Below are 26,456 nucleotides of genomic sequence, written 5' to 3'. Positions count from 1 at the left end.
GGGGGGGGAGGGGTTAGCCGGGGCGGGGCTTCGCCCGCCCACTTCCCGGATCCCACTGTGGCGACACATGCGCCTTTTCTTTTTAACCAATGGAGAGGAGCTGAGGGCGGGGCCGGAGTGGCTCTGCCCAATGGGAGGGATCCAGGGGTGGAGCCAGAGCGCCACGTGCGGCTAGTGCGGAGCAAGAGGCTGGGCCGGAGGCGGCAGCATGGCGGCGTCCGGAGCGAAGAAGAAACAGCAGCAGCGAGCGGCCGCGGCGGGGGGAGCCGGGCGCAGGCGGCGCAAGGTGGGGGCGGGTCCCGGGGACGGGGAGATGGGGGTCGGACTAAGGAGCTGATGGGGGAATCGGGGACTTGGGGGATGGAGGGGCAGGCTGGTGGGAATGGGGTAGGGGGCTACCTGGGGCAAATCGGGGACTAGGGGAATGGAGGGACTGGGTAGGGGGAATGGGGCAGGCTGGGGAAAGTGGAGGACGGAGGGGCTTGGTAGAGAGAATGGGCCGGGGGAAGTGGGGAACAGAGGAGCTGGGGAGGGAGAATGGGGGGGAGGCTGGCTGGGGAAGCGGGGGACTAGGGAGCTGGGGAGGGGGAACGGAGCTGGCTGGGGGTAGTGGAGGACCGGGGGGTGGGGGGATCGAGGGCTGGAGGGGTTGGGTAGGGGGAATGGGGTGGAAGGCTAGGGGAATGGAGGTGGGTGGGGGGCAAAGGGGCTGGGGGGAATGAGAGAGGATGCAAGAATTTCCTAGGCTAGCTAAGGTAGCTGCCTATCGCTTTTCCTCGGCTTAGTATGGGCTGGAGGTGATAGGACATTGTGGGGATCCTAGGGTGGTTGCAAGGAGTGGGCTTTCCCTGCCCATTGCCCCCCTCCCTCCAAGTTATGAGAGGGGAGACAGCGTGGGCTGGTGTCCCCCTCCCCCAGCCTTGTTGCTGTAGCCAGGATGTGCTGAAAGAGAGTTTTGTTCTTGAGGTCCCTGATGCAGAGGAGAAATCCTGGCAGAAAGCTGGCTTGAAGCTGAATGAGGAGATCTCCAGTGACTCCGATACAGAGAGGTAATACAGTAGCTCCCCTGTGGGTGTTGCCCCAAAGGGTCCCTCGGATAGCCACCCTGCAGAGCAGAACCCAGGAGACATCCCTACCTATGCCCACCCCTCCTCCCACTCCAAGATGCCCAGACACTGTAGAGGTGAGGGCCATAGAAATACAGAGAGAGAGAGAGAGAGAAATCCCTCCTCCTGGGATTCAGTGGGGGGAAACAAGGTGGGACACTCCCAGCTCTTCTTTTGTATGCTTTTCCTGAGATTGCTTTGCAACTTCCTACGATCAGGAGACAGTGGTTTCAGGAGCCTGTCCCAGACTCTGGAACGAACTCCCCCAGGAATTAAGGACCATCACTGCAGTGTGTATTTAAAAAATCCCAGACCACTCCACTGCACACACTTCTCCCCTTAGGAGGGGAGGAGAGAACAAGCAAATGAAGATGTTACTCACATTGCTCAGCTGGAAAGCACTCAGATGCTACATTGATGAGCATGGTATAAGTATCTACATAGACTAGAATCTGTCTCTGTGGTTCTATGCAGGCTGTTCCATGGCATCTTGCAGAACTATAGTTAGTTACAGTTGCATGATGCACTTTCCAAGCCAGACTTTCACAGTCCCTCTCACTTAAAGTGGTGGTGGCCACTGTTTCAGAAATGTGGGATCTATACTAGGTGGTGGGGACCCTCTCCACTTAATTCAGAGTAGCAGCCATGTTAGTCTGTATTCGCAAAAAGAAAAGGAGTACTTGTGGCACCTTAGAGACTAACAAATTTATTAGAGCATAAGCTTTCGTGAGCTACAGCTCACTTCATCCGATGTAGCTCACGAAAGCTTATGCTCTAATAAATTTGTTAGTCTCTAAGGTGCCACAAGTACTCCTTTTCTTTTTTCTCCACTTAATGTTATTTCTTGGTTAATTACAAAGAACTGCCCCTTTATACACTTCTAAATAAAAAAGTTGAGTGGGGCCTGTTTATATACTTAAATGGCTATGCGTGACTGTCCCTCTGTACACAGACTTCAGTCCAAAAGCAGATTTTCTTGACTGGATACTAGACTACAAATGGCCTATAAAGTGAAAGGTGTTATGGTTGGTGGAACGCACGCACACACACACACCCTCTCTTCCCCTGTAGCCCTACATTTGGTGGGAAGCGGAAGAAGGACAATGAGGCAGAAGAGGAGATTGAAGAGACCGCACAGGAAAAGAAGCTGAGATTAGCCAAACTTTACCTGGAGCAGCTTCGACAGCAGGGTGAGTATTCGACAGACTGGGTGCATGTGGCTGGGCAGTGCAGGGGAGGCTATTGAGGAGCAAGGACACTAGGAGCTGTACCTCAGCCCCGCTGCTCTTCCTTACTGATTTGCACACAGGAGTTGGGCCTCTTCTCTGCTACTTGGGCTTAAGTACTGTAATGACTGGACAACTTTCGCTTGATGAAATTTACTATTAAGTACAGACCCCAAAGAAGACAGTCTAACCTCTTTGGGGACAATCTAAATAATTTAATGCATTTACTAGTATATAGAGAAGTATAAAATTAAGTGACAAAAATGCAGAGTCTCGTACTTCGTGCCTGCTTCCTTACTTTCCTAAATGTGGCAATTCAGCATAGGTGTCCCAGTCACTACACAAATCGAATCTACAGTTTATCTTGACATGTAACAATTGATGTGTTGGTTGTGTTCCAAGTAACTTGAAAGAAAAGCTCTGAAATGCTTTCTTCATCATCTGCGTTGTTGTGTCCTGAAGCTCGTTGTAAGTCATCTGCTATATAAAATACTATCCTTCTTGGATAAAGTCTGCCACGGTTGCAGAATAAGCTGCTGGTCTCCGAGCGCATCACCTGAGGTGTCAGGCCTTGCAATCAGAATCTGCAATTCTCCCACTCTTAGACTGGGCTACCATATCCTGTGTATCAAGCCCGGTTATCCTGCAGGTGTGATTGAGTTTGACACCTGTGGTTCTTCCCTTTAGGATTCTGATCAGAGGTAATGTAAGATAGGTGACTTACCGCTGGAGTTCCTCCTTGCACATGGGTGTGGCATAGTATCTTTTTCCTCATCTAGCGCCCTCTGCTGACAGCTGGTCCAGCCCTGCAGTGGTCTCTTCTCATGACATGGCCCTCTGGTCAGGTCATGCTTTAGTCCCATGCATTTTGGGGTAACAGTGTCACAGGTACCAGAACTCTTCCACACTTCCCAGGATTGATCCTCTGCAGGCTTTGCCCCCATCCCAGGCCCTACAGGGCCTTTCCTCTCTCACAGAAGGCTGCCTCCCCAGGCTTTCTCCCTGATGGTCTGGCTCCTCCCAGGCCACTGACCCTCAGGGCTTCTTTCCTAGAGTCTCTCTTCTCCCTGGCCTGCTTTAAGGGTTCCCTTCTCCCCCCTGCCCTTGCCCTCCAGGAACATTTCCAGGATACAAGTTCCTTTCTGCAGGCTTCTCTGTGGTTCCTCTCCCAGAGAGTGGAAACTTCCAGCAACTCCTCTCCTGGGACTCCTGCCAGACTTCTCTTCTTGAGAGGATTCCTGGACCACCTCCTAGTCTCCCCAGGCTCTAGTCCCACAGAGCTATTGCAAAGTTTCTCCCTCCAGCCCCCTTCTGCTCAGGACTTCCCCTCTTTTATAGCACCATTAGGTGGGCTTCATCTTCAGCTGGGTTAACTGGCCTTTCGCTGCCACAGTGACACGTGAGGATGTACATAGTGCCAAAACAGGCTCTTAAAACCACAATTTCTATGCTGCAGTAGGAACAAAGCATTGGAGAGAGAGAGAGGGAGGGATTATAGAACAGAACAGTCTAGACACATCTGCCTTGTCTAAAGGCTTACAATCCCCTGCTGTTAGCCTACGCAGACCTGACCTCTTCAGACAACCTACCGGGTGTCTGTCTCAGTCCTTTTCCCCCCTCCCTTGAGAGAGGGTTCCTTTTTAACCCTCTAGCAGCTTTTTCCCTCTGTTCCTGGGCTCTGACCCTTCTGGTCAACAGTCCTGTAGGCTCAGCAGGAGACAGAGCCAGAATCATCAAAGCACAAAGGCCTGGCATTGTCCTTAACAACTCTCTGGTGTCTGCAGAGTGCTGGCTTAGCTCTTCTTCCTCGCAGCTGGTTTTCACAGACTGCCCTGTTGATCTAAGTGGCTGGTCATACAGAACGCACCCCAATAACCAGGCCAACATACAGAACTTGTAAATTACAAAGCAGCTCCAAATCATCAGTCTGTATTCAAGATCTTGTCATCCTTCAACAGGTTTCAGAGTAGCAGCCGTGTTAGTCTCTAGCCGTAGAAAGAAAAGGAGTACTTGTGGCACCTTAGAGACTAACAAATTTATTAGAGCATAAGCTTTTGTGAGCTACATCTCACTTCATCGGATGCCCGATGAAGTGAGCTGCAGCTCACAAAAGCTTATGCTCTAATAAATTTGTTAGTCTCTAAGGTGCCACAAGTACTCCTCATCCTTCAACGTCTCATTGGGGAAACACAAATAGGGTGACATTAAAGGATCTAAACTAGGCATGTGCCAGCTTTAAAAGCCTTGTAAGATCTGCTAGTGAGACTGTGCTGCTATTCATAGATTCCAAGGCCAGAAAGGGACCACTGTGATCATGTAGTCTGAGCTCCTATATAACACAGACCAGAGAACTGCCCTGAAATAATTCCTGTTTGAACAAGGGCGGATCTTTTAAAATACGCTTTATATCCCCCTTGTATAGGATTCGTGGTGGATTTTCCATCACTGGCACGCTTGGTAAAACTGTCCAATGGTTAATTACCCTCACTGTGAAAAATGTACAACATATCTCCAGTCTGAATTTGTCAGCCCCTGTAACTTTATCCTTTGCGTGTAACGGCAGTAAAAGACTTTATTTTTTTAAACCAGGTTAAGGATAAATCTAGATGGCTTGTACTTAACATGCTAGGAAAACAAGTCTAACTGTTACTACTATAACAAGAGGGCAGTGTTACTACAGTAGCTTATTCTGGGGAATGCTTCAGAGGGAGTGTAGCAGTTAAATCAAGAAGCTTGGATTCTGACCTTGGATCTGCTGCCAACTTGCTGTGAGATGTTGGGCAAGGCTGTCCCTTCTCCGCACATCCATTTCAATGCTTGTTAAAGTGGGGATAATACAGGAGCCATGGGCATGATGCAGTCCTAGCTTTCAGCTGCATTCATGCTAAACCCTGGCTCCATTACCCATTTTGTTGACAAAATCACCGCCTAACCCAGCAGGGAACTGACTCAAAATAGGACTTTGCAATGGCAGGAATATCCCGAGACTAGCAGCTTTAAGATTCCATTGCACATAACGGCAAGCACATCATGTTTTCCCAAGCTTTCTGTGTAGTGCTAAAGGATGCATAGACGATATAAGCTTGGATCTTACAATGCCACACTTGTCATAAGAACCTCTATAGAATGACCCAGTGAGGAAGTTTCAGGTGTGTCAGTCACACCTGCAGCACCACCTATCCAGTCGTTTTAAAAATAATCCCCAGAAAAGGATATAAAACCTTTATGCAGCCAGATGAAGCCCTGAAGTATGCTCAGGAGCTGCTTATAGCACGGACACGGGGATAAACTCTGCCTTAAAGTGGTAATGCAAGGGCTAGAGCACTTAAGTTTCCACTTGTTGATATGGGGGATGCGTGGTCTGCTGTTGGCCAGGAAACTACTGTAAATGAGACTGGGCCTGATGATCTGGAGGATCAGGGCTGACCAGGCAGTCACTGGGGACCAGCTCCCCACTTATTTGCATAGTTAAAAGCCTGTGCTAACGTTAGGGTGTATAGTTCTTGGAGGGCCGTCTGCTGCTTGCTCCTCCTCTCGGAGAGGAAGCTCTGCTAAGGCAGGAATGTTCATTGCTTCAGTAGTATGTCACCAGCCTTCTTGCTGTGGGTGGTGAGCTCTATTCCCAATGTGCTGTCTGTGCTTGTCTCTTGGGCAGAGGAGGAAAAGGCAGAAGAGGTGGCCTTGGAAAAGGACTTGGTTGCTGGCCGACTGAAGGAAGATGTGGTGAGTAGGCTGCTTGGGGGAGAGGAGTTAGTGGATTCAGGGGCTTCTTGCTTGCTGACCTCTTCTTCTCTTTTGAATCGCGCCTGCTTCTTTCTTCCTGATGCTCCTGAAGCCCTGGGGATTCTCTTCCCCCCCCCCCTCCCACTTTCAGCTTGCCTTTGAGGGCCTGTCTCATGGCTACAATCTCAGCAACTCCATGCATGGGAACCCTGGCCTCTGCTAGGCCGAGAGGTAAACACACCCATGGGCCTCTTTGCATATTCATGTTTAAACCATCAACATTCTTAAGGTGCCCATCACCTAGGTTGCCTAACAACACATGTATTAGCTTAGTGTTAATATAAGTATTGGGAAGTTCTGTTCATTTGAATGTATTCTACTCTCTCCACAATTCTGTCCACCCTTGTCAAGTATCCCATAACACCTTGCATTAGTAGAAGTAAACTTTGGCTTAAGAAGATAGGAAAACGGTCAGGATCAGGACACGGGAGTGTTTTACCATAGCAAGAGATAGGGAGTAAAACTCTCAGGCTACTACTAGAATATCCCAAAGGAAAAAGCCAAGACCAAGTTCTACCCTCTTGCAAACAGCAGAGGTGCTTTCCCAGGCCTAGTACCTGGAGTGCATGCTCTCGGAACAAAAGAGGTAAAGGGGTACAGCGTAGTACCAGAAAAAGAACGTAGAAAGCTGCTTGGTTAAATCCAGTTTCAGGTGATGTACACAGCACTTCGTGTAAATGGGTAGGATATAAAAAGATAGCTTTAGGTGAATTTAACACTTCATGAGAGCCTCCCAGAGCCAGGTTCAATATGATACTGTTCTTCCTGTGCTATGCTTTTTATTGGCTTTTAGCAACAAACCTGGGTGACATTGATTATTTGGTTTTCTGGAATGTATTTCAGGCCGAACCAAAGCGTGGTCAAGCAGTTGACTGTGCAACTTAACAACTTTGGTATCTAAATTGTCCTCATTCCACTTCTTATAAGGGCAGAATAGCCTCCACTATGCAGGGACTGAGTACCTAGGCCTTTGCTGCTCATGTCTAACTGCCTTGTACTTTCAACAGCTTGAACAGAAGGGAAAACTGCAGCGACTGATCGCCAAAGATGTAAGTTTGCAAAACTTTGCATGAATTGCTCCTGCTTCAGAGTTGGGTAGGGGCAGGAAGAGGTCGCTCGCAGCGCATTCTCCCTTGGAGGCATGGGTGTGGGGGGGGGGTCTCATTGTCATGTGATCCCTTTCTGGACTGGCTCAATCTCCTGGCTGTCAGACCAACTGTTCTCTCATAATGCCGGAGCTTCGGACGAGCTTGCTCCTAGTTCAGTTGAAAATAACAGCATTTGCATGTTATGGCAAGGTGGCCCTGCACGAATCTGGGACTCTTGTGGATCCAGGTTTGCTCTGTGGGAGCGTGGCCTAATGGGTAGAGCACCGGAGTGAACGGCAGGAGACCTGGGTTCAATTCCATGCCCTGCCACAGACTTCTTGGGTGACCTTGGGCAAGTCATGGGGCATGTCTGTGCCTTGGTTTCCTATCTGTAAAATGGGGATAATAGCATTTGTCCTATCACAGGGGTGTTGATAGTGCTCTGTTGTTGGTAATTGGTGGGGGGGGAGGGGTATATAGTACCTTAAATATTTGAAAATCTTGGCCTTCTAAAGTTGGGTGCTGACAGCTAGATCTTCATGGTGCTGCACTCCCACTGAAGTCTGTGTGTGTGTCCTATCCCCGGGGATAAAATAGCTTGCAACCCACACATGTTCTGTGGTGCTGGAGCACTTTGTTAATGAGGTGCTGTGTGTGAACAGTTGCAGCCTCCAGATACAGCAGCCATCCGAGTGCTGCGAGGTCACCAACTGCCCATCACCTGCCTGGTCATCTCTCCAGATGACAAGTGCATCTTCTCAGCTGCCAAAGACTGCTCTATCATCAAATGTGAGTTTTCCCTAGGCCACCTCCCCTCTTAGTCCAGTGGCTTGCAGGTTCCAGAATTTCCAAAGACATTGTCTCCCATAACCTGGCTGTGCTCCATCTCCCGGCAGATGCTATGTTCACACATCCTAGCTATGCAGGGCAGACTGTCCGAGCTTGTCTATTTCTAGCTTTGCTTGTAGCCTCCTCCTCCTCTGAAAGGAGGTCTCTTGCTTTGTTACAAGCTAGATTTTAGTGCTGGAGTAGCACTGATCCTGAAAGCAGGGATCTAAATCTTCAGAAGTGCCCACTAATTTGGGGGGGTTCCCCATAGTTCTTGAGTGCTCAGCTCCAAACACCTACACCCCTGTTTTTTCAGAAGCGCCATGCACACCCAGCTCCCGCTGCCTTTTGGGAGGGGGGGGAAAGAAATGAGTGCTTAGACCTTAGGGGCCCAAAATGAGTTGACCCTCCTGAAAAAATGAGTCTCGGTCGTTAGCATTCACAGTGGGATTGAAGACTGTGTTCGGTACAGCGTCAGCTCTGCCCTCTGGAAGTTTTGCTTTGGGGCTAGTGCAGGAACTCCCCTGTACTGTTAGTTGTGATCCTCCCGCACCTTGCTCTGAACAGCTGGGGATAGTTGGAATCTCCTGCCTCATTACCAAGGAGTCCTCATTAATGGAATGAGACGGGTGAGCTGGGACCGTCTGCGCTCTCTACTTCCTAACCCTCTGGAGAGGTGCTGGCTCTGTCTCTGTGGCCCTTGGCTTGCCAAGAGGACACACTGGCTGAGGCAGCCCTGCAGAATCAGGCAGGAGGTGACTGATGCAATCTGCTGCAGGGGATGTGGAGAGCGGGAAGAAGTTGCACGTGATCCCTGGAGGGAAGAAGGGGACAGAGACCCAGCACATCGGCCACACAGCGCACATTCTTTCCATGGCCATCTCGTCAGATGGCAAATACCTGGTAAGGAGGAGTGGCCAGGCCCGGCCCTCTCCCCTGCTGGCTGGCTCACCCTTGTTCTTTAGCCATGTGGTGAGAGGAGCCTCTTCTCAGTGAATTCTTGCTCGCTGTCTGTTTTTTCTGCTTCATTGCAAATGCTGAACCCCCTTTGATTCCCTGCCCTGCTGCCTGTTCTCCGTCCCTGGCCCCCACTAGGTGCTGGGTGGGTGCCTCCCTCCAGAGAGGATACAGGAGCTGCAAACAGCACATCAGCTGTGAGTGCATGATGCACGGCTTGTATGGTGAGACCTTGTTGGGGAAGCTTGCCCTGATAGAAGCAGGGTCCATCTCTGCCCAGGTGGCGAAATGCTGGTGGCTGCTGTGCCATGACCGGGCCCATCTGCCAGTCACCGGCAGCACACACATTATCACCTCTGCCTCTCTGGCTGGCTGCACAACTGGATCTCACCAGCCTTGGGCTCTAGCATTGGCTGTGGTGCTGATGGGACCATCCCGAGAGGAGGAGAAAGGACAAAGTCTGTTTGTTCTGTATGCTCTCCAGGGGAAGACCGTGAGCTGGGAACAAAACCAAGGGGTGGCTAGTGGGAAATCCCACCTCCCATCTGGCTGAGACCTCTCCTGCTGGCCAGCTCTGCCTCCGAGTCTCTCTCTGGGCCTCTGAAATGGCAGCAGAACACAATAGCGCAGCCACACAGCCCGCTGTGATGACACAGACCCAGGAAAGCCAGTTAGGGGCTGCTGGTGAGAGTGTCCTCTGTCTCCCTGCTAGGCCACAGGAGACAGGAACAAACTGATCATGATCTGGGATGCTGTCACGTGCAAGCACCTGTATAAATTCACTGGCCATCGAGACGCTGTGACGGTGAGTGGCATGTGGGGAGGCACGGGGGAAGTAGCTCAGACACAACTAGGTGCCTTTGAGCACCCAGCCCTTTCATGTTGACTTGGGAAACGTATGGAGGCTCTGCTTAAAAGTCAGGAAGCCCTTTCTTCATGGGAATCTTCTCCCCCTTTGCCGAGTGCCTTTCCTCGGAGGTGCTGAGCTCGGGATGCGTGGGAAATTTGGCTGCTTCCAGGGCAGCCTTTCCCTAGGGTAGTCACCTTGGCGAATGCAGTTCTGGATCGGCATTAAAGCCACTCTTCCGTATTTAGCACCCGTCTCTCCCCCCACCCAGGGCCTGTCATTCCAGAAGGGCACTCACCAACTGTACAGCGCCTCACACGATCGCTCCGTCAAAGTCTGGAACGTGGCCGAGAATGCCTACGTGGAAACGCTGTGAGGACCCGCTTCTCCTTGCCCTGGGGCAGGAGAGCTAGGAAGGCTGAGGGGGCGCGTGGGAGGCTGAGCTGGGAGGGTTATGTGGCTTTTGGGGTGACCCTGGAGATGGAAGACTGGGATTCCTGAGCAGGGGACTCCAGCAGGCTTGGCCCAGCAATACATTTGGCTCCCAAGCTGTCCTGTGGTCTCTGCTCAAGCCTACCCTGCCCTACCAAGCAGCCCGTTCAGTTTGGTGGCAACCGTGGTCAGGCTCACCTGATCTGGAACCTCCTACTGCATCAGTAGCTCAGAAATCTCCTGAGGGCCTGAGTCATTCTTGCCAAGTGTGCTTACCTGAGAGAGATGTCCCCACCTCTTCTACCAGCTGTGTCTGGTGAGAGGCCAAGTTTTCTGTGGGCGTGGAGGCCTGGTGGGCTGTAGCCACAAGCCTCCATCCAGGAGAACCAGTGATCGGTGTCGGCCGTGCAGTGATGGGAGATGGTGACCCTCGCGGCTGAGAATGCAGAGCCTGGGTGGGAAGGGAGGTGGGAGGTAGAAGGTGCCAGGCTGGGCCCCCTGGGTTACTGAGATTGGGACTCATCCTCTGCCCTGTTTGCCCCCGACTCCAGGTTCGGGCACCAAGATGCGATCACGGGGCTGGACAGCCTGAGCCGGGAGTGCTGTGTCACGTCAGGTGGGCGAGACGGCACCGTCCGGGTCTGGAAGATCCCCGAGGAGTCTCAGCTTGTGTTCTACGGGCACCAGTAGGTGTGGGTAGCAGCCCCTTCAGAGGGTGGTGAGGGCTGCAGGGCGTCTGCTCTGCTAAACCTGCTTCACCTTCCATGGCAGCTCTTCCGCCAAAGCGTAATACCCATCTGGTGGCTGCCAGCAACTGCGCTGCGAGCCCTGGTCTGTTCTACCTCTGCTCTGCAGCCCAGTGTCTTGTCAGAGGCCTCCCAGCACCTGCCTCGTGCGTGGTTATTGGCCACACCTGTTGAGCTGGTGGTGGCGCATGCTACCTTGCCTAGTGCCTGCAGGAGTGATGCAGACATGGTGGGTGGGGAAGGCTGGCTGTCGGCCATCCACAGCACTGCACAGTCCATGGGACCGCTCCTCCCAGCAGCAGCTTCTGGAAGCAGCTCCAACCAAGCTTCCATATCACAGTGGTGCGGTGTGGAACTAGGCCAGCCAGGCTGAGCCACAGGGCAAGTGGCTCAGCCGGCAGGAGGCCTCGTCCAGAGTGTTCATGCCAGATCCCAGTCGGGGAGCAGTAAAAAGGGGAAATGTGCCCTCCTGGGAGGTGACCTAGGGAATACTCCACCTCTAGAGGGCTGCCTGTTGCAGTGAGGGGCTGCCAGGGAGGCCTGTTCTGAAGCATGCTGAACACCACCAGCACAGTCTCCTTTGAGAGGTGGTGTTGGAAGCCGGTCTGCACTCGGCTCAAGTTCTGGGGCTACCCTTGCCTCTGGGGCTCTGGCACCCTGCAGGGTAACTTCCCAGGGGACCCACAGGCACAAATCGCTCTCCTCCTTCCCTCTGCCCATCTTAGGGGCTCCATCGACTGCGTCCAGCTGATCAACGAGGAGCACATGGTGTCCGGCGCGGACGATGGGTGAGTAACCCCGCTGGAGACATGCTGCGGGTGCTGCAGTCCTGGGCTCTGGTGCGTAGCCTCATTCACTCCACATCTCTCACAATAGGTCGGTCGCCCTTTGGGGTCTTTCGAAGAAGAAGCCGCTCACGACGGTGAGGCAAGCGCATGGTAACCACGGCACCCAGGGCCTGGAGCAGCCATACTGGATCTCCTCGGTGGCCGCCCTGCTGAACAGTGACATTGTAGCCACAGGTGCCTCACGCTGTGAGACCCTCGCTTTTGCTGTTGCTTTGGGACTGGGGCAGGGAGGAAGGATGCAGTCTGTTTCAGGGCCCCAGCAGCTGGGCGATCTCTGCTTCCTCCCCAGCTCTTATCCTCCCTGCAGCTTGGGCCAGCACTCTACAGCTGGGACAATGCCTGTCTCGCGGATGGGGCTGGGTTACTGTTTGCAGTGCTCCGAGGGACCCAGACAGAAAGCGCCATGAATGGGTCATTCCTCAGGTTCCTAACTTCCCTCTTCTGGAAACCTGGCTCTGCTTTCCTGGAACCCTGGGGAATTCACCCACAACTGGCCCTATGTTGCCCTCAGCTAGCCCAGGCCCTGCCACTCCTACAACTCCTACCCCAGCACTCTCAGGCTTGCCATCCTGGTCTAGAAACTAGCTGAGGAGTGAGGAAGTCCTGCTTAGATGGGAAGAGAGCGGTTTGGGGCAGGCTGGGAGGGGGAGGTGGGGCTTGGTTTGAACTTGGATCCATGTCACTTACAATAAGTGACTGGCAAGCTCGAAGCAAGAGGTAACTGTGCCTAGGGTTCTGGGGACATTGGCTGGGCCTCTCTAGAGAGCCACAGCCTTGTGACCAGGCTGTCCCATGTGTCACTGGCAGGAGATTGCTGCGTCACTCTCCTCTCTGCTCCTGACTTGCTCCCACTGCCACCTAACCCCAGGCAGGATGGTGGTTTCCCCTGGAATAGGCCAGCTTGCTGCTCCAGTTGCCCAGCCAGCAGCTTCAACTTCCTGTGCTTCGCGTTGGATTGGAGGGAGGGGGAGCTGGGCTGTGTGGGGCGCCAGTTGTGGATGCCGGCAGGGCTGTGGTCTGAGGGAGACCATGCTAGCTTGCATTGGCGCAGAGCGTGGTCCGGGGTAGGTGCGAGTCCTGACTGCCCTCACGTTCTGCTCTGTGACCACAGGCTCGCACAGCGCCAGCGTGCGGCTGTGGAAGTGTGGCGAGGGATTCCGAAGGCTGGAGCTGCTCTTCGACATCCCCCTGGTAAGAAAGGGGTGCGGGCAGGAAGGCTCCCTATCGGCTGGCAAGGCACACGGGAGCAAACGCTTGGGGCTGAGCGGAGATGGGAATTTCCTTCTTCTCTTCCAGTTGGGTTCCCCTTTCCCAAACAAGCCTGCTGTGCAGGCTGGGGTGAGGGGGTGCAGGTTTGGCAGGAGTCCAGAATAAACCCAGAGGGGCTGCCTCCCATCTGGTGTGTGAAGCCAGTGAATTGCTGAGATTAAATCCCTTCTTGGCCTGATCAAAGTTGCATTGTCCTAATGAGTCCCTGCACTCGAGTGTCCCCACAGGCTAGAATCATAGAATCATAGAATATCAGGGTTGGAAGGGACCCCAGAAGGTCATCTAGTCCAACCCCCTGCTCAAAGCAGGACCAAGTCCCAGTTAAATCATCCCAGCCAGGGCTTTGTCAAGCCTGACCTTAAAAACCTCTAAGGAAGGAGATTCTACCACCTCCCTAGGTAACGCATTCCAGTGTTTCACCACCCTCTTAGTGAAAAAGTTTTTCCTAATATCCAATCTAAACCTCCCCCATTGCAACTTGAGACCATTACTCCTCGTTCTGTCATCTGCTACCATTGAGAACAGTCTAGAGCCATCCTCTTTGAAACCCCCTTTCAGGTAGTTGAAAGCAGCTATCAAATCCCCCCTCATTCTTCTCTTCTGCAGACTAAACAATCCCAGCTCCCTCAGCCTCTCCTCATAAGTCATGTGCTCTAGACCCCTAATCATTTTCGTTGCCCTTCGTTGTACTCTTTCCAATTTATCCACATCCTTCCTGTAGTGTGGGGCCCAAAACTGGACACAGTACTCCAGATGAGGCCTCACCAGTGTCGAATAGAGGGGAACGATCACGTCCCTCGATCTGCTCGCTATGCCCCTACTTATACATCCCAAAATGCCATTGGCCTTCTTGGCAACAAGGGCACACTGCTGACTCATATCCAGCTTCTTGTCCACTGTCACCCCTAGGTCCTTTTCCGCAGAACTGCTGCCGAGCCATTCGGTCCCTAGTCTGTAGCGGTGCATTGGATTCTTCCATCCTAAGTGCAGGACCCTGCACTTATCCTTATTGAACCTCATTAGATTTCTTTTGGCCCAATCCTCCAATTTGTCTAGGTCCTTCTGTATCCTATCCCTCCCCTCCAGCGTATCTACCACTCCTCCCAGTTTAGTATCATCCGCAAATTTGCTGAGAGTGCAATCCACACCATCCTCCAGATCATTTATGAAGATATTGAACAGCTAATAGCTCTGCAGCCTGTGGTACTGGCTTCATGCCTTTTCCTCTTCCTCAGATCGGCTTTGTCAACAGCTTGAAGTTCTCGAATGCCGGGGATTTCCTGGTTGTTGGCATCGGACAGGAACACAGGTACCGACCTCAGTGCTAGCTAAAGGCTATGTGGGGTGTCCAGGGGCTCTGGCCCGAGGCCCCAGCCACTAATCCCAGACCCTCTCCCAGCCGTTGGGGTCGTCAGTCTGGAAGAGCTGGTGATGGGGTGGAGCTGGGGGCTTGGAAAAAATCCAACATTTGGCATTAGACTGTCTTCAGCTGGGATGAAGGGTCTGTTAAATGCTGGGGAGGGGCAGCTTTTGGGGTGAAGTATGTGAGGAGTGGGCTGTCTAGGAGGGAAGGGCAGAAAATGGCACTAACTCTCCTAAAAGCCTGGCTGGCACTGGTATGAAACTCCTGCTGCCATTGCTCCAGGGCAGCCTTACCAGTGACTCGTTTTCTCCTGGGGGAAATGGAGACAAAACTTCCCCTTCTGTAGGCCAGAGATGGCGCATCTCAGGTGCTGGGAGACTGGATCTCTGCAAAGCACTCCAAGAGCCCCTGGGAGGCGCTGGAGCGGGACGAAGCACTGAGTGCCAGCACCAGGACCCTCTGAGGAGGGAGCTCGACTTGGCATCAGGTGGCTCATTCAAACTCCCTCCAGCTTTCTTGCTGGGGCATGGTGGAAACGAAAGCTCAGCGCCTCTCTCGTGTTCAGGTTGGGCCGCTGGTGGCGAATCAAAGAAGCCAAGAACAGTGTCTGCATCATCCCGCTGCAGAGGACGGCAGCTGGCAGCGCACAGCCAGCTGATGGCTCCTAACCCTGCTCCCCTCTTGCATATGGTCGTGTTGCTGCTAGAGCTTTGTGAGACTCTTGAGTTAAAACTTCGCATTAAAAGCAACCACCTTGTGTAAAACCCTACTGTCAGTGTTGGCCTGTCTACGGCTTGGATGCTTTGTCATGAGTGAAACCAGAGGCGAGGACGTCCTCTCTGGGGCCAGTTGCAGGCTGGGCACCAAAAGAAAGGGAAGGGCCGCATATGAAATGAAAAGCCCAGGCCCCCTCACTCCGCAGCCAGAGTTGCATGGCAGGGGGGAGGATCTTTTGGACAAACTTACTCCTGCCCCCAAAAGGCCAGCGGCAGAACCTGTTCCAAAGGTGTGAGCAACTGAGACCTGGCTTTTGCAGGGGAGGGGATGTGGTGGGGGGGAGGCGAAGGACATGCAGACTAAGCCATGGCAGCCCTAGTCTGACTCCCTCCCTTCCCAAGAACAGGCCAGAGCCACTCACTCAAACAGCCCATGACCTTCAAGGTCACCTTGGAAGGGGCAGCCCTATCTCCGCCTGCCGAGATCCCATGAAGAATTCTTTCTCTACCAGATGTTGGAGCTTGTGGCAGGGCCCAGGATTCTCTTTTCCCTTTCCTGCTTAGCCTCATCCCTGAGGCTAACTTCTGTGGGGAAAGCTGAGTTACGTGCAGTTTGCTGCTAACTGCAATTAGCTCCCAGGCTAAGTTCTTGCTCAGGTTGTGTGCGTGCACTGACCACACCGAAAGTCCTGAGTAATCAAAGCCCTGTAGATTCCACTGCAAGAATCCAGACCTCAGTTCTGCAGGGGGGCCCAGGTTGTGCATCAGATCTGGAGAGACTCTACTGCCTTTATTCAAACAAGGAGACAGGTCTCTAATGCATCTACTCCAGAAACGTAGCATGCAATCTCTGCATGAGCTCAATCTCATTCTGATCAATCTGGGGATGGGTTTGTTTTTGTTTTGCTCTCCCTTGGTCTCTGTGCTGCAGAGTTTTGGACTGATGATGTAGATCTCCATTGTAGGTGCCATCAAGGGAAGTTTGGAAGCTACTGTTCATGGCTGCTCATGTACTAAAGTTCAAGTGTCACTCGTTTTGTCTTGTTTCAGAGTAGCAGCTGTGTTAGTCTGTATTCGCAAAAAGAAAAGGAGTACTTGTGGCACCTTAGAGACTAACAAATTTATTAGAGCATAAGCTTTCGTGAGCTACAGCTCACTTCATCGGATGCATTTTGTCTTGAAACTTGAGGCATTTTGAAATGCATCTGTGCTAGCCGCAGCCTCGGAGACTGAATTAAGTGCTTTCATGTCTGTTTCCACCTGGGATCAGTCTCCAAGAAGAGCAGCTCTAAACTCTGCATTTGATCAAACTGGAGCTTGCAGTGGGGATTAGGCTGTTAAGTGCTAAGCTAGAAAAGCAGGACCATTAAAAAACACCTCCTGTAGTTAAGATTTTGATGACAGCTGTGACACTAGGTGTTTTGTTCTTTTAAACAGAGCTGTTCCTATGATATATGTTCCTTAGAGCCTTGCAGGCTACTGCCTAAAAGCTGTGACTGACTACCTGCATGCTATTCTTACATAGGCTCTCGGCTGCTATTCTCATTATCTGAGAGCTGATGGCTGCGCTAGCTTAGGGTTGGGGTTTTTTTATTGCAATAGTTCTGCTCCTGGATCTTCAGGCATAAGTTCAGCTCAGCCGCCTATGCCAGCTCTGTTCCTATGCATCAGCTCTTACAGCAGCTGTGTCTGCCCAGCTGCATTTGCTCTGCCTGGAGTAGTACTGGGCCTCCCTGCATACTGCACCTGGGGGAACGAACACCAGTGATGAAAGTAAAACAAACCCTGGTATCCCTCCTCGGAGCCTGGGCCAGAGGGTCACTGAGCACAACGTCTGGGTTGGCAGAGACTAACTGAGGACCTAGTGTTTGCCCTGCCACAGCCTTGGCCTGAGGTCTTACCTGCCTTAGCCAAACACTGGCTTCAAGGTGCCAGTGGAGCTAGCCCTGTCCCACTGTGCTGTATCTGCTACTCACAGCCCCTGGCTGCTGTACACGTGGAAGACAGCTGTGTGCCTTGCATAGTGGGGCAGCGAGGAAAGCTCATTAGAGAAAGTTAGCTGTCTCCAGTTGGCGAGGGCCTGCCGTGGAATACCAGCCCTCAGGAAACACATACAAGTGTTCAGTAGCTCAGTTCACTCCATCCTTGCAGCCATAGGCCACAAGCAAATATTAGCATCCTTTTAGGGAAGGGAAAACTAAGGAGGGAGAAAGGAAATGATTTCCTTGAGCTATAGCTGCAGCCTCTGCGGTGAGGACTCAGCCCAGCCCTGAAAGGGCTCCATGCCTCCCGGCTTACAGCCATGAACCAGGGCCCTGGTGAAGGGGAGGAAGGGGCTGCTGACAGATGCACGGTTAGTGGCTTCTACCTCCTCTCCCCCTCCATCCCCAGCAGGGGAGCAAGCTAGCTCTCGCCTCCCCTGGGGTTGGCTTGGAAAAGTCACTGCTTTTAGCACAGGCATGGGCTCAGCAGCCTGCCTCTGCTGCCAGGGCAGTGGTGATGGGGGGGCGGGTTGCATCTCACTGCTGAGGGTTGCAAACTGGGACCTGAAAGCTGCCTTTAAAGAGAGTGCAATCAATCTTGGTGGGACAAGGGCTTTGGCCTCCAGCCTGGAAGGGCACAGGTGCCCCTCTGCTAGGGGTAAGCAGAGCCTTGGTGGAAGCAGTGAGACTCATCGCTAGCACCTCCTGGTGCCAGGCTAGGGCTCTGCCCCAGTGCCCTCTGTTGAGCAGTACTGTGGCCTTGGGATGGCCTGATTCTGTTACTGCAGCCCCCCACCCTAGCCCATCTGTGCCAACACGCAGATAGGGTGACCGAAGTACAGCCGACAGTCCAGACGTCCCAGCATGCACTCCTGCCCCTCAGCCACCTCCCTCCCTGATCTCTGCCAGGCTGGTGCTGAGGCAGTTACACCTCCTCCTGGTGGCTGGCCCAGGAACCTCACCCCACCCTCTGCTCTGGGGTACTGCCCAGGGTCCCTGTGTTAAGAGCTAGTGCTGTTCCTTTTAGCCATACTGCTGCTTCCCTGGGCCCCTTCCTAAGGGAAACAGCTCTAGGGGCTTGCCCAGTGGTCTGTAAATACAGCGTCACCTCGGGCTTGAAGACTTCTCCCAGCTCCTCACTCTGCTGCTGCAGCAGGAGCCCCTGGCGCTCCTCACCCTCTTTTCAAGGCCTAGCTCGAGCCCACTTGAGCCTGCCTTCCCCCAGCCAAGGGACATCCTCCCTCCTCTCAGAGGGCTGGCTTGCTCTGGAGGGAGTCTCTCTCTTGCCTGACCCTTTGATAGCTTCCATCACTAATTATAATTAATTTGCCAGCTCAGGAGGGTTGCTAGGCCCTCCCCTTAAAGGGCCAGCCATGCTGTAATACTTGGCTAAGGCATTGGGCAGGTCAGCATGAAGGGGGTAATAGTGCAAGTGACTGGTTTTGCATAAGTCTAGCCCATGGCTCATGGGAGCTGGGGTGTGTGTATCTCCCATGCAGCTGGCTATGCAGGAGGGCAGTTCTGGATCAGTCCTGGCCTCCTAGAAGGCTGAAGCTTCCCACAAGCACAGCTGGCCCTTGCTACTGGCGAGTGAGCTGCCCAAACACCTAGTTTCCTGCCATCCCCTTTCCCAGCCTCCTACCTTCCCTGCACTGGCAGAGGGAAGTGTGTGTTTGCAGGTGAGGGGAAGAGTTCATAATTAGCCCCTGCCCTGCTGCGGAATACTGCTACCTTGCCCTTTACACAGCTCAGTAGCATCATCTTCATTTCACAGCTGGGGAAACTGAGGTCCAAGGCCAGGGACAGAGCCGGGACTAGAACCCAGGTATCCCAAGAACCAGTGCACAGAGCTATTCAGTGGGCCACCATTGCTTTTCTACTTTAGCAACTGAGTTGTTTTCTCACCTCCAGCAAAAAGCTTGGTGCTGCCTTGATTTTTAAAGGTTTCAGAGTAGCAGCCGTGTTAGTCTGTATTCGCAAAAAGAAAAGGAGTACTTGTGGCACCTTAGAGACTAACAAATTTATTAGAGCATAAGCTTTCGTGAGCTACAGCTCACTTCATCGATGCTGTAGCTCACGAAAGCTTATGCTCTAATAAATTTGTTAGTCTCTAAGGTGCCACAAGTACTCCTTTTCTTTTTGATTTTTAAAGTGAAGGCTCAGGGCCTCCTGCCTGGCTCCCATAACCTGCCCCTTTCTAGCACCTCAGTGCATAGAGGATTGACCTGACCTGGTGCTGCAACACTTTTCATTGTCGTTTGTAGTATGGTGACACTGAGAGGTGGCAGCTGGGCTGGGAGCCCTGTTGGGCAGCCTATACACTGAAGCGTCCACAGGGCAAAGGGTGTCAGGGCCCCCCATGACAGAGGAACTGAGGCACAAAGTGATAACATGACTCGCCAAAGGTGTGTCACGCAGGCTGGGGCACAGCAGGGCACTGACCCCACATTGCCTGAATCACAGAACCCAGTCACTCCATCATCAGTCCCTGGAACCATGCAGTTCTGCCAAGAAGACACAGACATCCAGCTCTTGCTTTCTACTCCAGGGAGAGGCCCACAGGGCACCTACGGGCATCCGTTAAAAAAAAAAGCACTTTATTTACATAAATTACAAAAACCACAAACTTGGTCACAAAAAAGATCTATGCTTAAAAACTCACTTGGCTTGTAATACATGTGTCACAATGATAATAATCCTAGTCAAGGGCCAAAGAACACGTACATTTTCATTAGTAGCCGGCTAATTATAGTTTTCTCTCCAGCCAAAAGGCTCCTTCCAATAAATAGTTTATAAAAATTAAAAAAATGCCACGAGATACAGAGCTACATTGCCCAGCTCAGCCTGTCATTTGGTTTTCAGGATCTCCCTTGCATTGAGTGCCAGTGGCCACAGGTACAGTGGGGGGAGGCAGGAATGCACAGCTGTCTCCCGGTGGGGGGAGATTAGTGACTAGAAGCAGTGGAGCAGGAGGCTAATTGCTAGTGCCTGTCCAGCAGTCAGGAAGAGCCGTGGTGCTGACAGGTGTCCTGCTGGAGCAGTGGATAGTATGGTGGGAAGGGGGCATTGGCAGAAGGACAGGATATTGGCACCGGTGTCACGGCTGAGGGCTGGGCACAGCGACGAACACTGGAATTCTAGCGCTTAGCACCAACATCATGGGGCTACTGTGAAAAAAGTTGAGACCCACAGAAAACTTTTAAGAGAGATCAGCAGCACGTTTGCTTAAATAACTAATAACTCACCTGGTTTAAATACTTCTATAGTTCTACAGTAAACACGGATTTTTCCATCAGTTAGCTGAAAAATACTGGTATGACCTCTTTAGCACTACCCAGCCTACCAGGGCCTTGATACGGATAATTCCTTACAGGACGTGCTGGCTAATGATGTCATTTGAGACACAGGAAGAGCAGCTCAGCATCTGAATGCATTTCAAAGGCAGAAGATCCGTTGCTGTGAAATTAACCACTAACAAATTCTCAGTAAGGATCCAAATTGTTGTGCCAATAACTTCACCCTGTCTCTCTCCTCTGAGCGCTGCCTTGCATGTCCTATTTCAGCCATCCAAGCCAATGGGCAAGAGGGCAGGTGCTCACCTCATCACGCCAGGGACCCCAGCGACTTGAAATCTAATTGATTAACAAAACAAATAGTTACAAGTAATTTACCTATGTCCCTCCACAAAGGTTGGGGACTTTTGAAATCCCATTTTCCTCTTTCTAAATGTCTCCCTGGGGCTGTGAGAAAGACCCACACAAACAGCAGGAAAATGAGTATTCATATGGGGTGGGGAAGGAGGGGAACTCTACACAAAGTGCTATCAAATATAAAAAGGAAACATACTGGAAAAAACAGACATGAATTTTTGATTCTTTACCCTGATCCTAGGAATCACTTGTAATCGTAATGGGTAACGTAATTCAGTGTGAAATGTACTTTAATGTGTTCCTTTAAAGGTTAAAACTGGGGGATTTTTTGGTAGAGTCCTGCATATCCATGGATACCTGCAAACCATTTTTGTGGATCACAAATCAGATCATAGAATATCAGGGTTGGAAGGGACCTCAGGAGGTCATCTAGTCCAACCCCCTGCTCAAAGCAGGACCAATCCCCAATTTTTGCCCCAGATCCCTAAATGGCCCCCTCAAGGATTGAACTCACAACCCTGGATTTAGCAGGCCAGTGCTCAAACCACTGAGAGCTATCCCTCCCCCCATGTGGCTACAAATTCTGTATCTGCAACGGGCTCTAATTTTTTGGTTTTGATTCTTTATGACACGTAAAGAAGACCTGTAAGGATTTGTCTCTGCTTGTTTTTTCCATTTACAAATCTCAGGAATAGCTATATAAGAACGGCCACACTGGGTCAGACCAGTAGTCCATCTAACCCAGTATCCGTCTTCCGACAGGTGCGACTGGGATATTGATGATGAGTAATCAGGATTATGATGATGTCCCTGTTTTAGCTGGAGAACTCCTTGTAGGAATGGAGAACCTGAATGGCAGTTTTCTCAGCCCTCAGTTGAAAGGCCAGGGCATGCTGAGCCTTTCACAAAGAGTGTTTTTCTCCCAAGGATCTGTCAAGTGTTAGAATTAAGTGGGGTCTTAAAATAAATATAACCAAGGGTTTTAAAGAGCCTCACTGAACATGCTTTCCCGTCTTCCAGGCTCTGGCAATATCACTAGTTGTCCTCCAGCATCAACAAGAATATTGAGACCTGATACTTTGAATTTTGGGGGAAAAAAGCATCATTTAAAAAAAAAAAAGCCTCTCGGGCCAATTTATGCATCACAGCGAAAACAGGCAATTCTGGGCCCAAAATGATGCTGTTTGAAAAGCTCCAAGCAGCTCTGGACAAGAGTGGTACCTTTTGCACTCATCTGCTGGCTCTCGGTGGATGAAGGTACCAAGAAAACTGCAGCAAAGCAGGGGAGCAGTTGTAAAGCACAGAGCCAGATGGTTTATTGCTGCTTTTGCTGCTGCACCAGCACTCAGGCAACTTTGGTTGCTGGGCGATGTCATGGTCAGGCTGCTCCTGGTGGGCTCAGGAATGGGAGTGGTCTGAGGCACCCTGGCCCTCCATGGAATCAGACGGACCCATCCCGCCGCTCATGAAGGGCATGCGGGCATTCTGGGGGACCGGCCCCTTGGGCAGCCTAATGCAGTGGGAATGTCGTTTTCCTGCTGCCTGTAGGGGCAAAGAGCTGGGAGCACCTTTGGACACCAGGCTGCATGGTCAATGGCTCCAGCACACAACAAATGCAAACCCCTGAGGAAGTGGGGAGCAGCGGGCCGTGCCCCCCACCCGCCCCCTGAGCAGCAGCTGCGCCCACCCTCCCGTGTAGGGGCCTGAAGCATGTGCTGGGGGTTGGTTCCTCCCTGCTTTCTGTGTTGTGGGACTCATTCACCCTAGAGGCCCAGTCTCCTGGGGCTGGACACACAGCTCCCCCTGAAGTCATCCCTAGGGCTGCAGGCTGCCGGATCCTCACTCGCTCTCTGCATCTGGCTGGCCCCCTATTTTCAGGTCTCTCCCTCCGTTCTCATACGTCATCATTTCTCCACTTGCAGGAGTTGTTTCAGGCCCCTGCTACCCTCCTCTGACAGTGTCCCACACCAGGCACTGACAGGGCATCCCTCCTGTGCCACTCCTCACCCCGGTTCCCGGGGGCCCCTCACCCTATCCCTGCTCCCTGGCTAGCCACTGTGCCCGTCCCCGACTGCCCTTGCTAAACAAAACTCTACAGTCCCACACATGCGGCAACCCCCGGGTAGGGTCCCTCTAGCCGAGTCAGGTAATGTGTCAGAAGGAGGATCATGGGTTCAGTCCAGGTTCCTGGGGTCAGCCCCAGCAAGCTCTCTGCTCAGAAATCTCTGATTTGGAAGCACCTGTTTGTCCATTTCAAAGTGAGTCTCTCTCAACTCAGAGGAGGCAGGGGGCTCACATTCCAACCAGGGATCTCCTGGCAAAATCAGCAGCAGCCCCGAGCCCCCGGGCTAGTTCAGTCTGAAATCCTTCCCAGCACCGCTGGGCAGCGTGGTCTTTGAGAAGGGCCTGTCTGTTCTCTTCAAGCCATAGCACCTTAGACCCCTTGGTATTTGCTCTTTCAAGGGGGGGGGTCCTGCTTCCTTTGAGGGGTGGGGAAGGGGGAGATTGGAGCAGCCAGTGGGAATCTGTGGGCTTTCTCCTGACCCTATTCCAGGGCAGAGAGAAGTGGGGAGGTACAGATGCTTGGGTTTTGCTCTCTCTGGTAATCTGACCAGCAAGAGGTAACACAGGGTGGATCTGCCAGGAGATCCACCTGGCTCAGTGCTGGCTCCCCAGGGAGAGGGTGTGGTTCCTCCATGCCCCAGCGGGTCCATTCAGTACAATCACGACCGCCCCAGCAGGGTTGTGTTTTTCTGAGCCGGCGCCAGGGGAGCAGGGCAGCAGAAGGGGGCACCCAATTCTCCAGCGACGGCTCCTCTCCTTGGGGAACGCTGGCCCAGCAAGCAAGACGGCATCGGCGAGCAGCTGGGAGTGCAGCTTTGTGAAACAAAAGGCCCAATGGGAACGAAAAAGGCCTGCCCCTTTGTGCGGGGGTCTGTGCTGGGGACCATGCCCGTGCCCATGGGGCCACAGGGCACTTCATAAGGACGAGGTCGTGGAGTCCACGACCTCGCGGCCGTTACACACCGTAGGGACTGACTGAGAAGCCGACCCTGGCGGGGGAAGAACACAGAGAGGCATTATGGAACAGCAGCTCGGTCTGGGTCCCAGCCTCACCATCGCTGCCTGGCGCACCCTGCTACCTTCCCCATGGCCTTCAGAAAGCACCCTGGAGCAGGCGCTGTAGCCCCACGTGCAGCCATGGGGCTGAGGGCATGGTCTGCTGCTGACCCCATGCCCCGGGGCTGTCCCTTCCTCTCTCCAGGGCATGTCCCCCTCTCACCCTGCCCACAAACTGGGGGTGCCTGCTCCGGCCTCCCAGCAACCGTCCCCTCCTGTCCTGCAAAGATTCCCCTCCCCCCAGGGAGGTGGCAGTGGCTATTACACGTCACGGAGGCATGCATGTCCCCAAACATGCAGGAGATGTCAGCATTAGCAGCCACATAAAGCGTATGACATTACAGGGTGGGTGCAGGGAGGGGGGCACTCAATGGCTTGTAACATTTTCAATTTTACTGGCCACTGACATTTGAATTGCAAAGCTCTCAAAAGGGAGCTGATGTACAGGGTCATCTGGCCATGCTCCCGTCCCCCACAGCATTCAGCCCTTTGGCGACAGGACTCCTATCCCAGGAGGACAGGCACCATGCTCCATGCCCAGGAAGGGCCAGGGCGTGGTGCCGGGGGGCCACCAGCCACTCACCGTGCGAGTGGCTGGAGCCTGCTGCAGTCACGCTGAACCGGTTGGCGGCCACACGGAGGCTGACAACGTTTTTCTGGGGCTGGAAGAGGATGATGTGGAGTTTGGGGGTGAACAGGCAGCCGAGAACCACGGTGCCACTGAGGCTGACGGAGATGCACATGGTAGTGGTCTGCACCTGCAGGGAGCAGATGGGAGACATCAGCCCAGAGAAACAGAGTGAAACACACCCACCCACACAAACAACCACACACACATGACGGGGTGGTGCTCAGATCCAACCCACCACTGAGTAAAGGCCACACCTGGGGTCTGACCTGCCCAAAGGCGCTGTCCCTGGCTACACGTCCTGCAAACCCCTGCACAGCTAGCATAAGCTCAGAGGGGACATCCACCCACCAGCTTCCTTGGAACAATTCTATTTTTTCCCCACCCCAGCAGAAATGGGGCAGAACTAAAGCCCCAATGCTGAACTCTGCAGGAGTTTAGATCCAGCTTCAGCTTTGAGGTTAGCCCCTATCATCTCCTGATCTCACTGAACCTCTTGCCTGATCTGAGAGACACAGCCTCTTGTCTACATCCTAAACAGATGCAAACTCCAGCCCTCTACAGATACTCCCACAGTACAGCAGAGGACGGACGCAGCCATTTTGGTTTGCAAAGTTTCATGCAGAGAACTCGATTGGTTGTGATCTGTTGAACTGGGTAGAAGAGGGTGGTGTGCATGCATTCATATGCACACAAACACACACCCTGACCCACCCTTTGGTTACACCTTGAATTTCAGCTCCAAAAACTCCATATGGAGCTTAGATGAATCTACCAAATTTTGCTTAGTGCTTAAAGCCATGCAAAGCTGATGATCCTTCAAAGCCCTTAAGGGCATGATTCTGATTTCCCCTGTGATTTCCTGGTTTCACTTGTGTACACATGACACCAACAGTGCTACACCACTGTAAAACGATTATTGTTATTACCGGTCTGTATTGCAGTAGCACTGAGGGCACCCAGCCACAGGACCCCATTGTGTACAAACCTGCAACAAAAACACGGAGCCTTCCCCAAAGTGCCACAATCCAAGACAAGTCTTTAAAGTCCTGCCCACCTGGGGCTTTGAAAACATGGAAGGAGGGCGCTCCCTGCTCTGGAGAGGTCACACACGCAAGAAGCTGGTGCGAGGGCAAGCAGAAGCAGCCCCTCAGTCATCTCAGGAACATCTTCCTCAGCCCCTGTCATCTGTTCATCAGTTTTAACCCACCTCCTTTGTTCTGCATTGTTATGGCATATATGCTAAACCCATGCCAGATTAAAGGCTACTTGCTGCAGAGGGAGGGTTTTTACTGCCGCCTGCACTAAATGTCACTGAAATTAGCATTATATTACATCAGAAAACCTGCAAAGTCAAGCGCTTGAAAGTTAGGACACGCCAAAATTGAGGTTGCCTGGGCAACCTTAGTTCAACCACCGTACGCATTACGATAGGCTCTAATTACATGCTCACATAGTATTTTTTCCTCATTGAGGGCACAAGACAGATGGTGTTCAATTAATGAGCAGTTAGGCAATGTTTTGTTTTATCCTCACTGCTCAATGTGTGGCCCAACTCTTAGTTACTGCACACACTATCCAAACCCTGCTCTGGAGACAGAATTGTTCATTTCCGCATGGGCTTTTCTATGGGTCTCATCACTGTAATAGCTGAGTGATGCACAAATATTACTGAATTTATCATCACAGCAGTCCTGTGAGATGCGGGCATATTTTTATCCCCATTTTACAGCTGAGGAACTGAGACACAGAGACAGATTGAGGTCAAAAGCACCCAATAATTTTTGGTGCCCAATTTGAGATGCCTGGGATCTGCTTTTTCAAAGAATTTAGCATTTCATTTGTTCACAGCTGAGCTCCCCTTGGC

General features: G+C 52.3%; 2 protein-coding genes across 10 annotated transcripts in view; one reads left to right on the top strand and one right to left on the bottom strand.

Annotated features, from left to right (window-relative positions):
* The first annotated feature begins 135 nt into the window (after nt 1-135).
* Nucleotides 136-21,948, top strand: RRP9 (ribosomal RNA processing 9, U3 small nucleolar RNA binding protein). 9 transcript variants are annotated; one of them, XR_006282719.1, is made up of 17 exons: nt 136-286; nt 967-1,049; nt 2,178-2,296; nt 5,988-6,055; nt 7,123-7,164; nt 7,866-7,992; nt 8,810-8,934; nt 9,701-9,793; nt 10,107-10,207; nt 10,819-10,953; nt 11,739-11,801; nt 11,890-12,035; nt 12,973-13,052; nt 14,366-14,439; nt 15,059-15,205; nt 18,966-19,134; nt 19,344-21,129. XR_006282719.1 is itself a non-coding variant. In XM_043518810.1 (16 exons), exons 1-15 carry the CDS (start codon nt 209-211, stop codon nt 15,159-15,161), a joined length of 1,449 nt encoding a protein of 482 aa, XP_043374745.1. In that variant the 5' UTR covers nt 136-208; the 3' UTR covers nt 15,162-15,205; nt 21,862-21,948. The 9 variants fall into 9 exon arrangements, 7 of the variants coding, with proteins under 7 accessions (XP_043374745.1, XP_038265658.1, XP_043374746.1 ...); XR_006282718.1 differs by having other exon boundaries at nt 11,890-12,047; XM_043518810.1 differs by lacking the exons at nt 18,966-19,134; nt 19,344-21,129 and adding an exon at nt 21,862-21,948 and having other exon boundaries at nt 11,890-12,047.
* GRM2 (glutamate metabotropic receptor 2) overlaps nt 21,415-26,456 on the bottom strand; it is a 72,476-nt gene continuing 67,434 nt past the window's right edge. Inside the window, exons 5-6 of the mRNA XM_038411475.2 lie at nt 24,545-24,719; nt 21,415-23,894 (exon numbers count right to left, since the gene is read on the bottom strand). Of these exons, the coding sequence (XP_038267403.1) occupies nt 23,821-23,894; nt 24,545-24,719 (249 nt within the window). The 3' untranslated portion in view covers nt 21,415-23,820. The remainder of the gene's footprint in view (nt 23,895-24,544; nt 24,720-26,456) is intronic.

Source organism: Dermochelys coriacea, chromosome 7 (assembly GCF_009764565.3).
Source record: "Dermochelys coriacea isolate rDerCor1 chromosome 7, rDerCor1.pri.v4, whole genome shotgun sequence".
NCBI lineage: Eukaryota > Metazoa > Chordata > Testudines > Dermochelyidae > Dermochelys > Dermochelys coriacea.
The sequence above is the reverse complement of the archived record's forward strand: the minus strand, read 5'-3'. Positions and strand labels throughout refer to the sequence as shown.

What these genes read in the sequence shown, in the direction of transcription:
- RRP9 (XM_038409725.2), top strand. Translation starts at nt 209, where the DNA reads ATGGCGGCGTCCGGAGCGAAGAAGAAACAGCAGCAGCGAGCGGCCGCG. An exon ending in CGTCAGATGGCAAATACCTG is followed by an intron (nt 8,935 to 9,700) that starts GTAAGGAGGAGT and finishes TCTCCCTGCTAG; the next exon opens with GCCACAGGAGACAGGAACAA. An exon ending in TGCTCTTCGACATCCCCCTG is followed by an intron (nt 13,053 to 14,365) that starts GTAAGAAAGGGG and finishes CCTCTTCCTCAG; the next exon opens with ATCGGCTTTGTCAACAGCTT.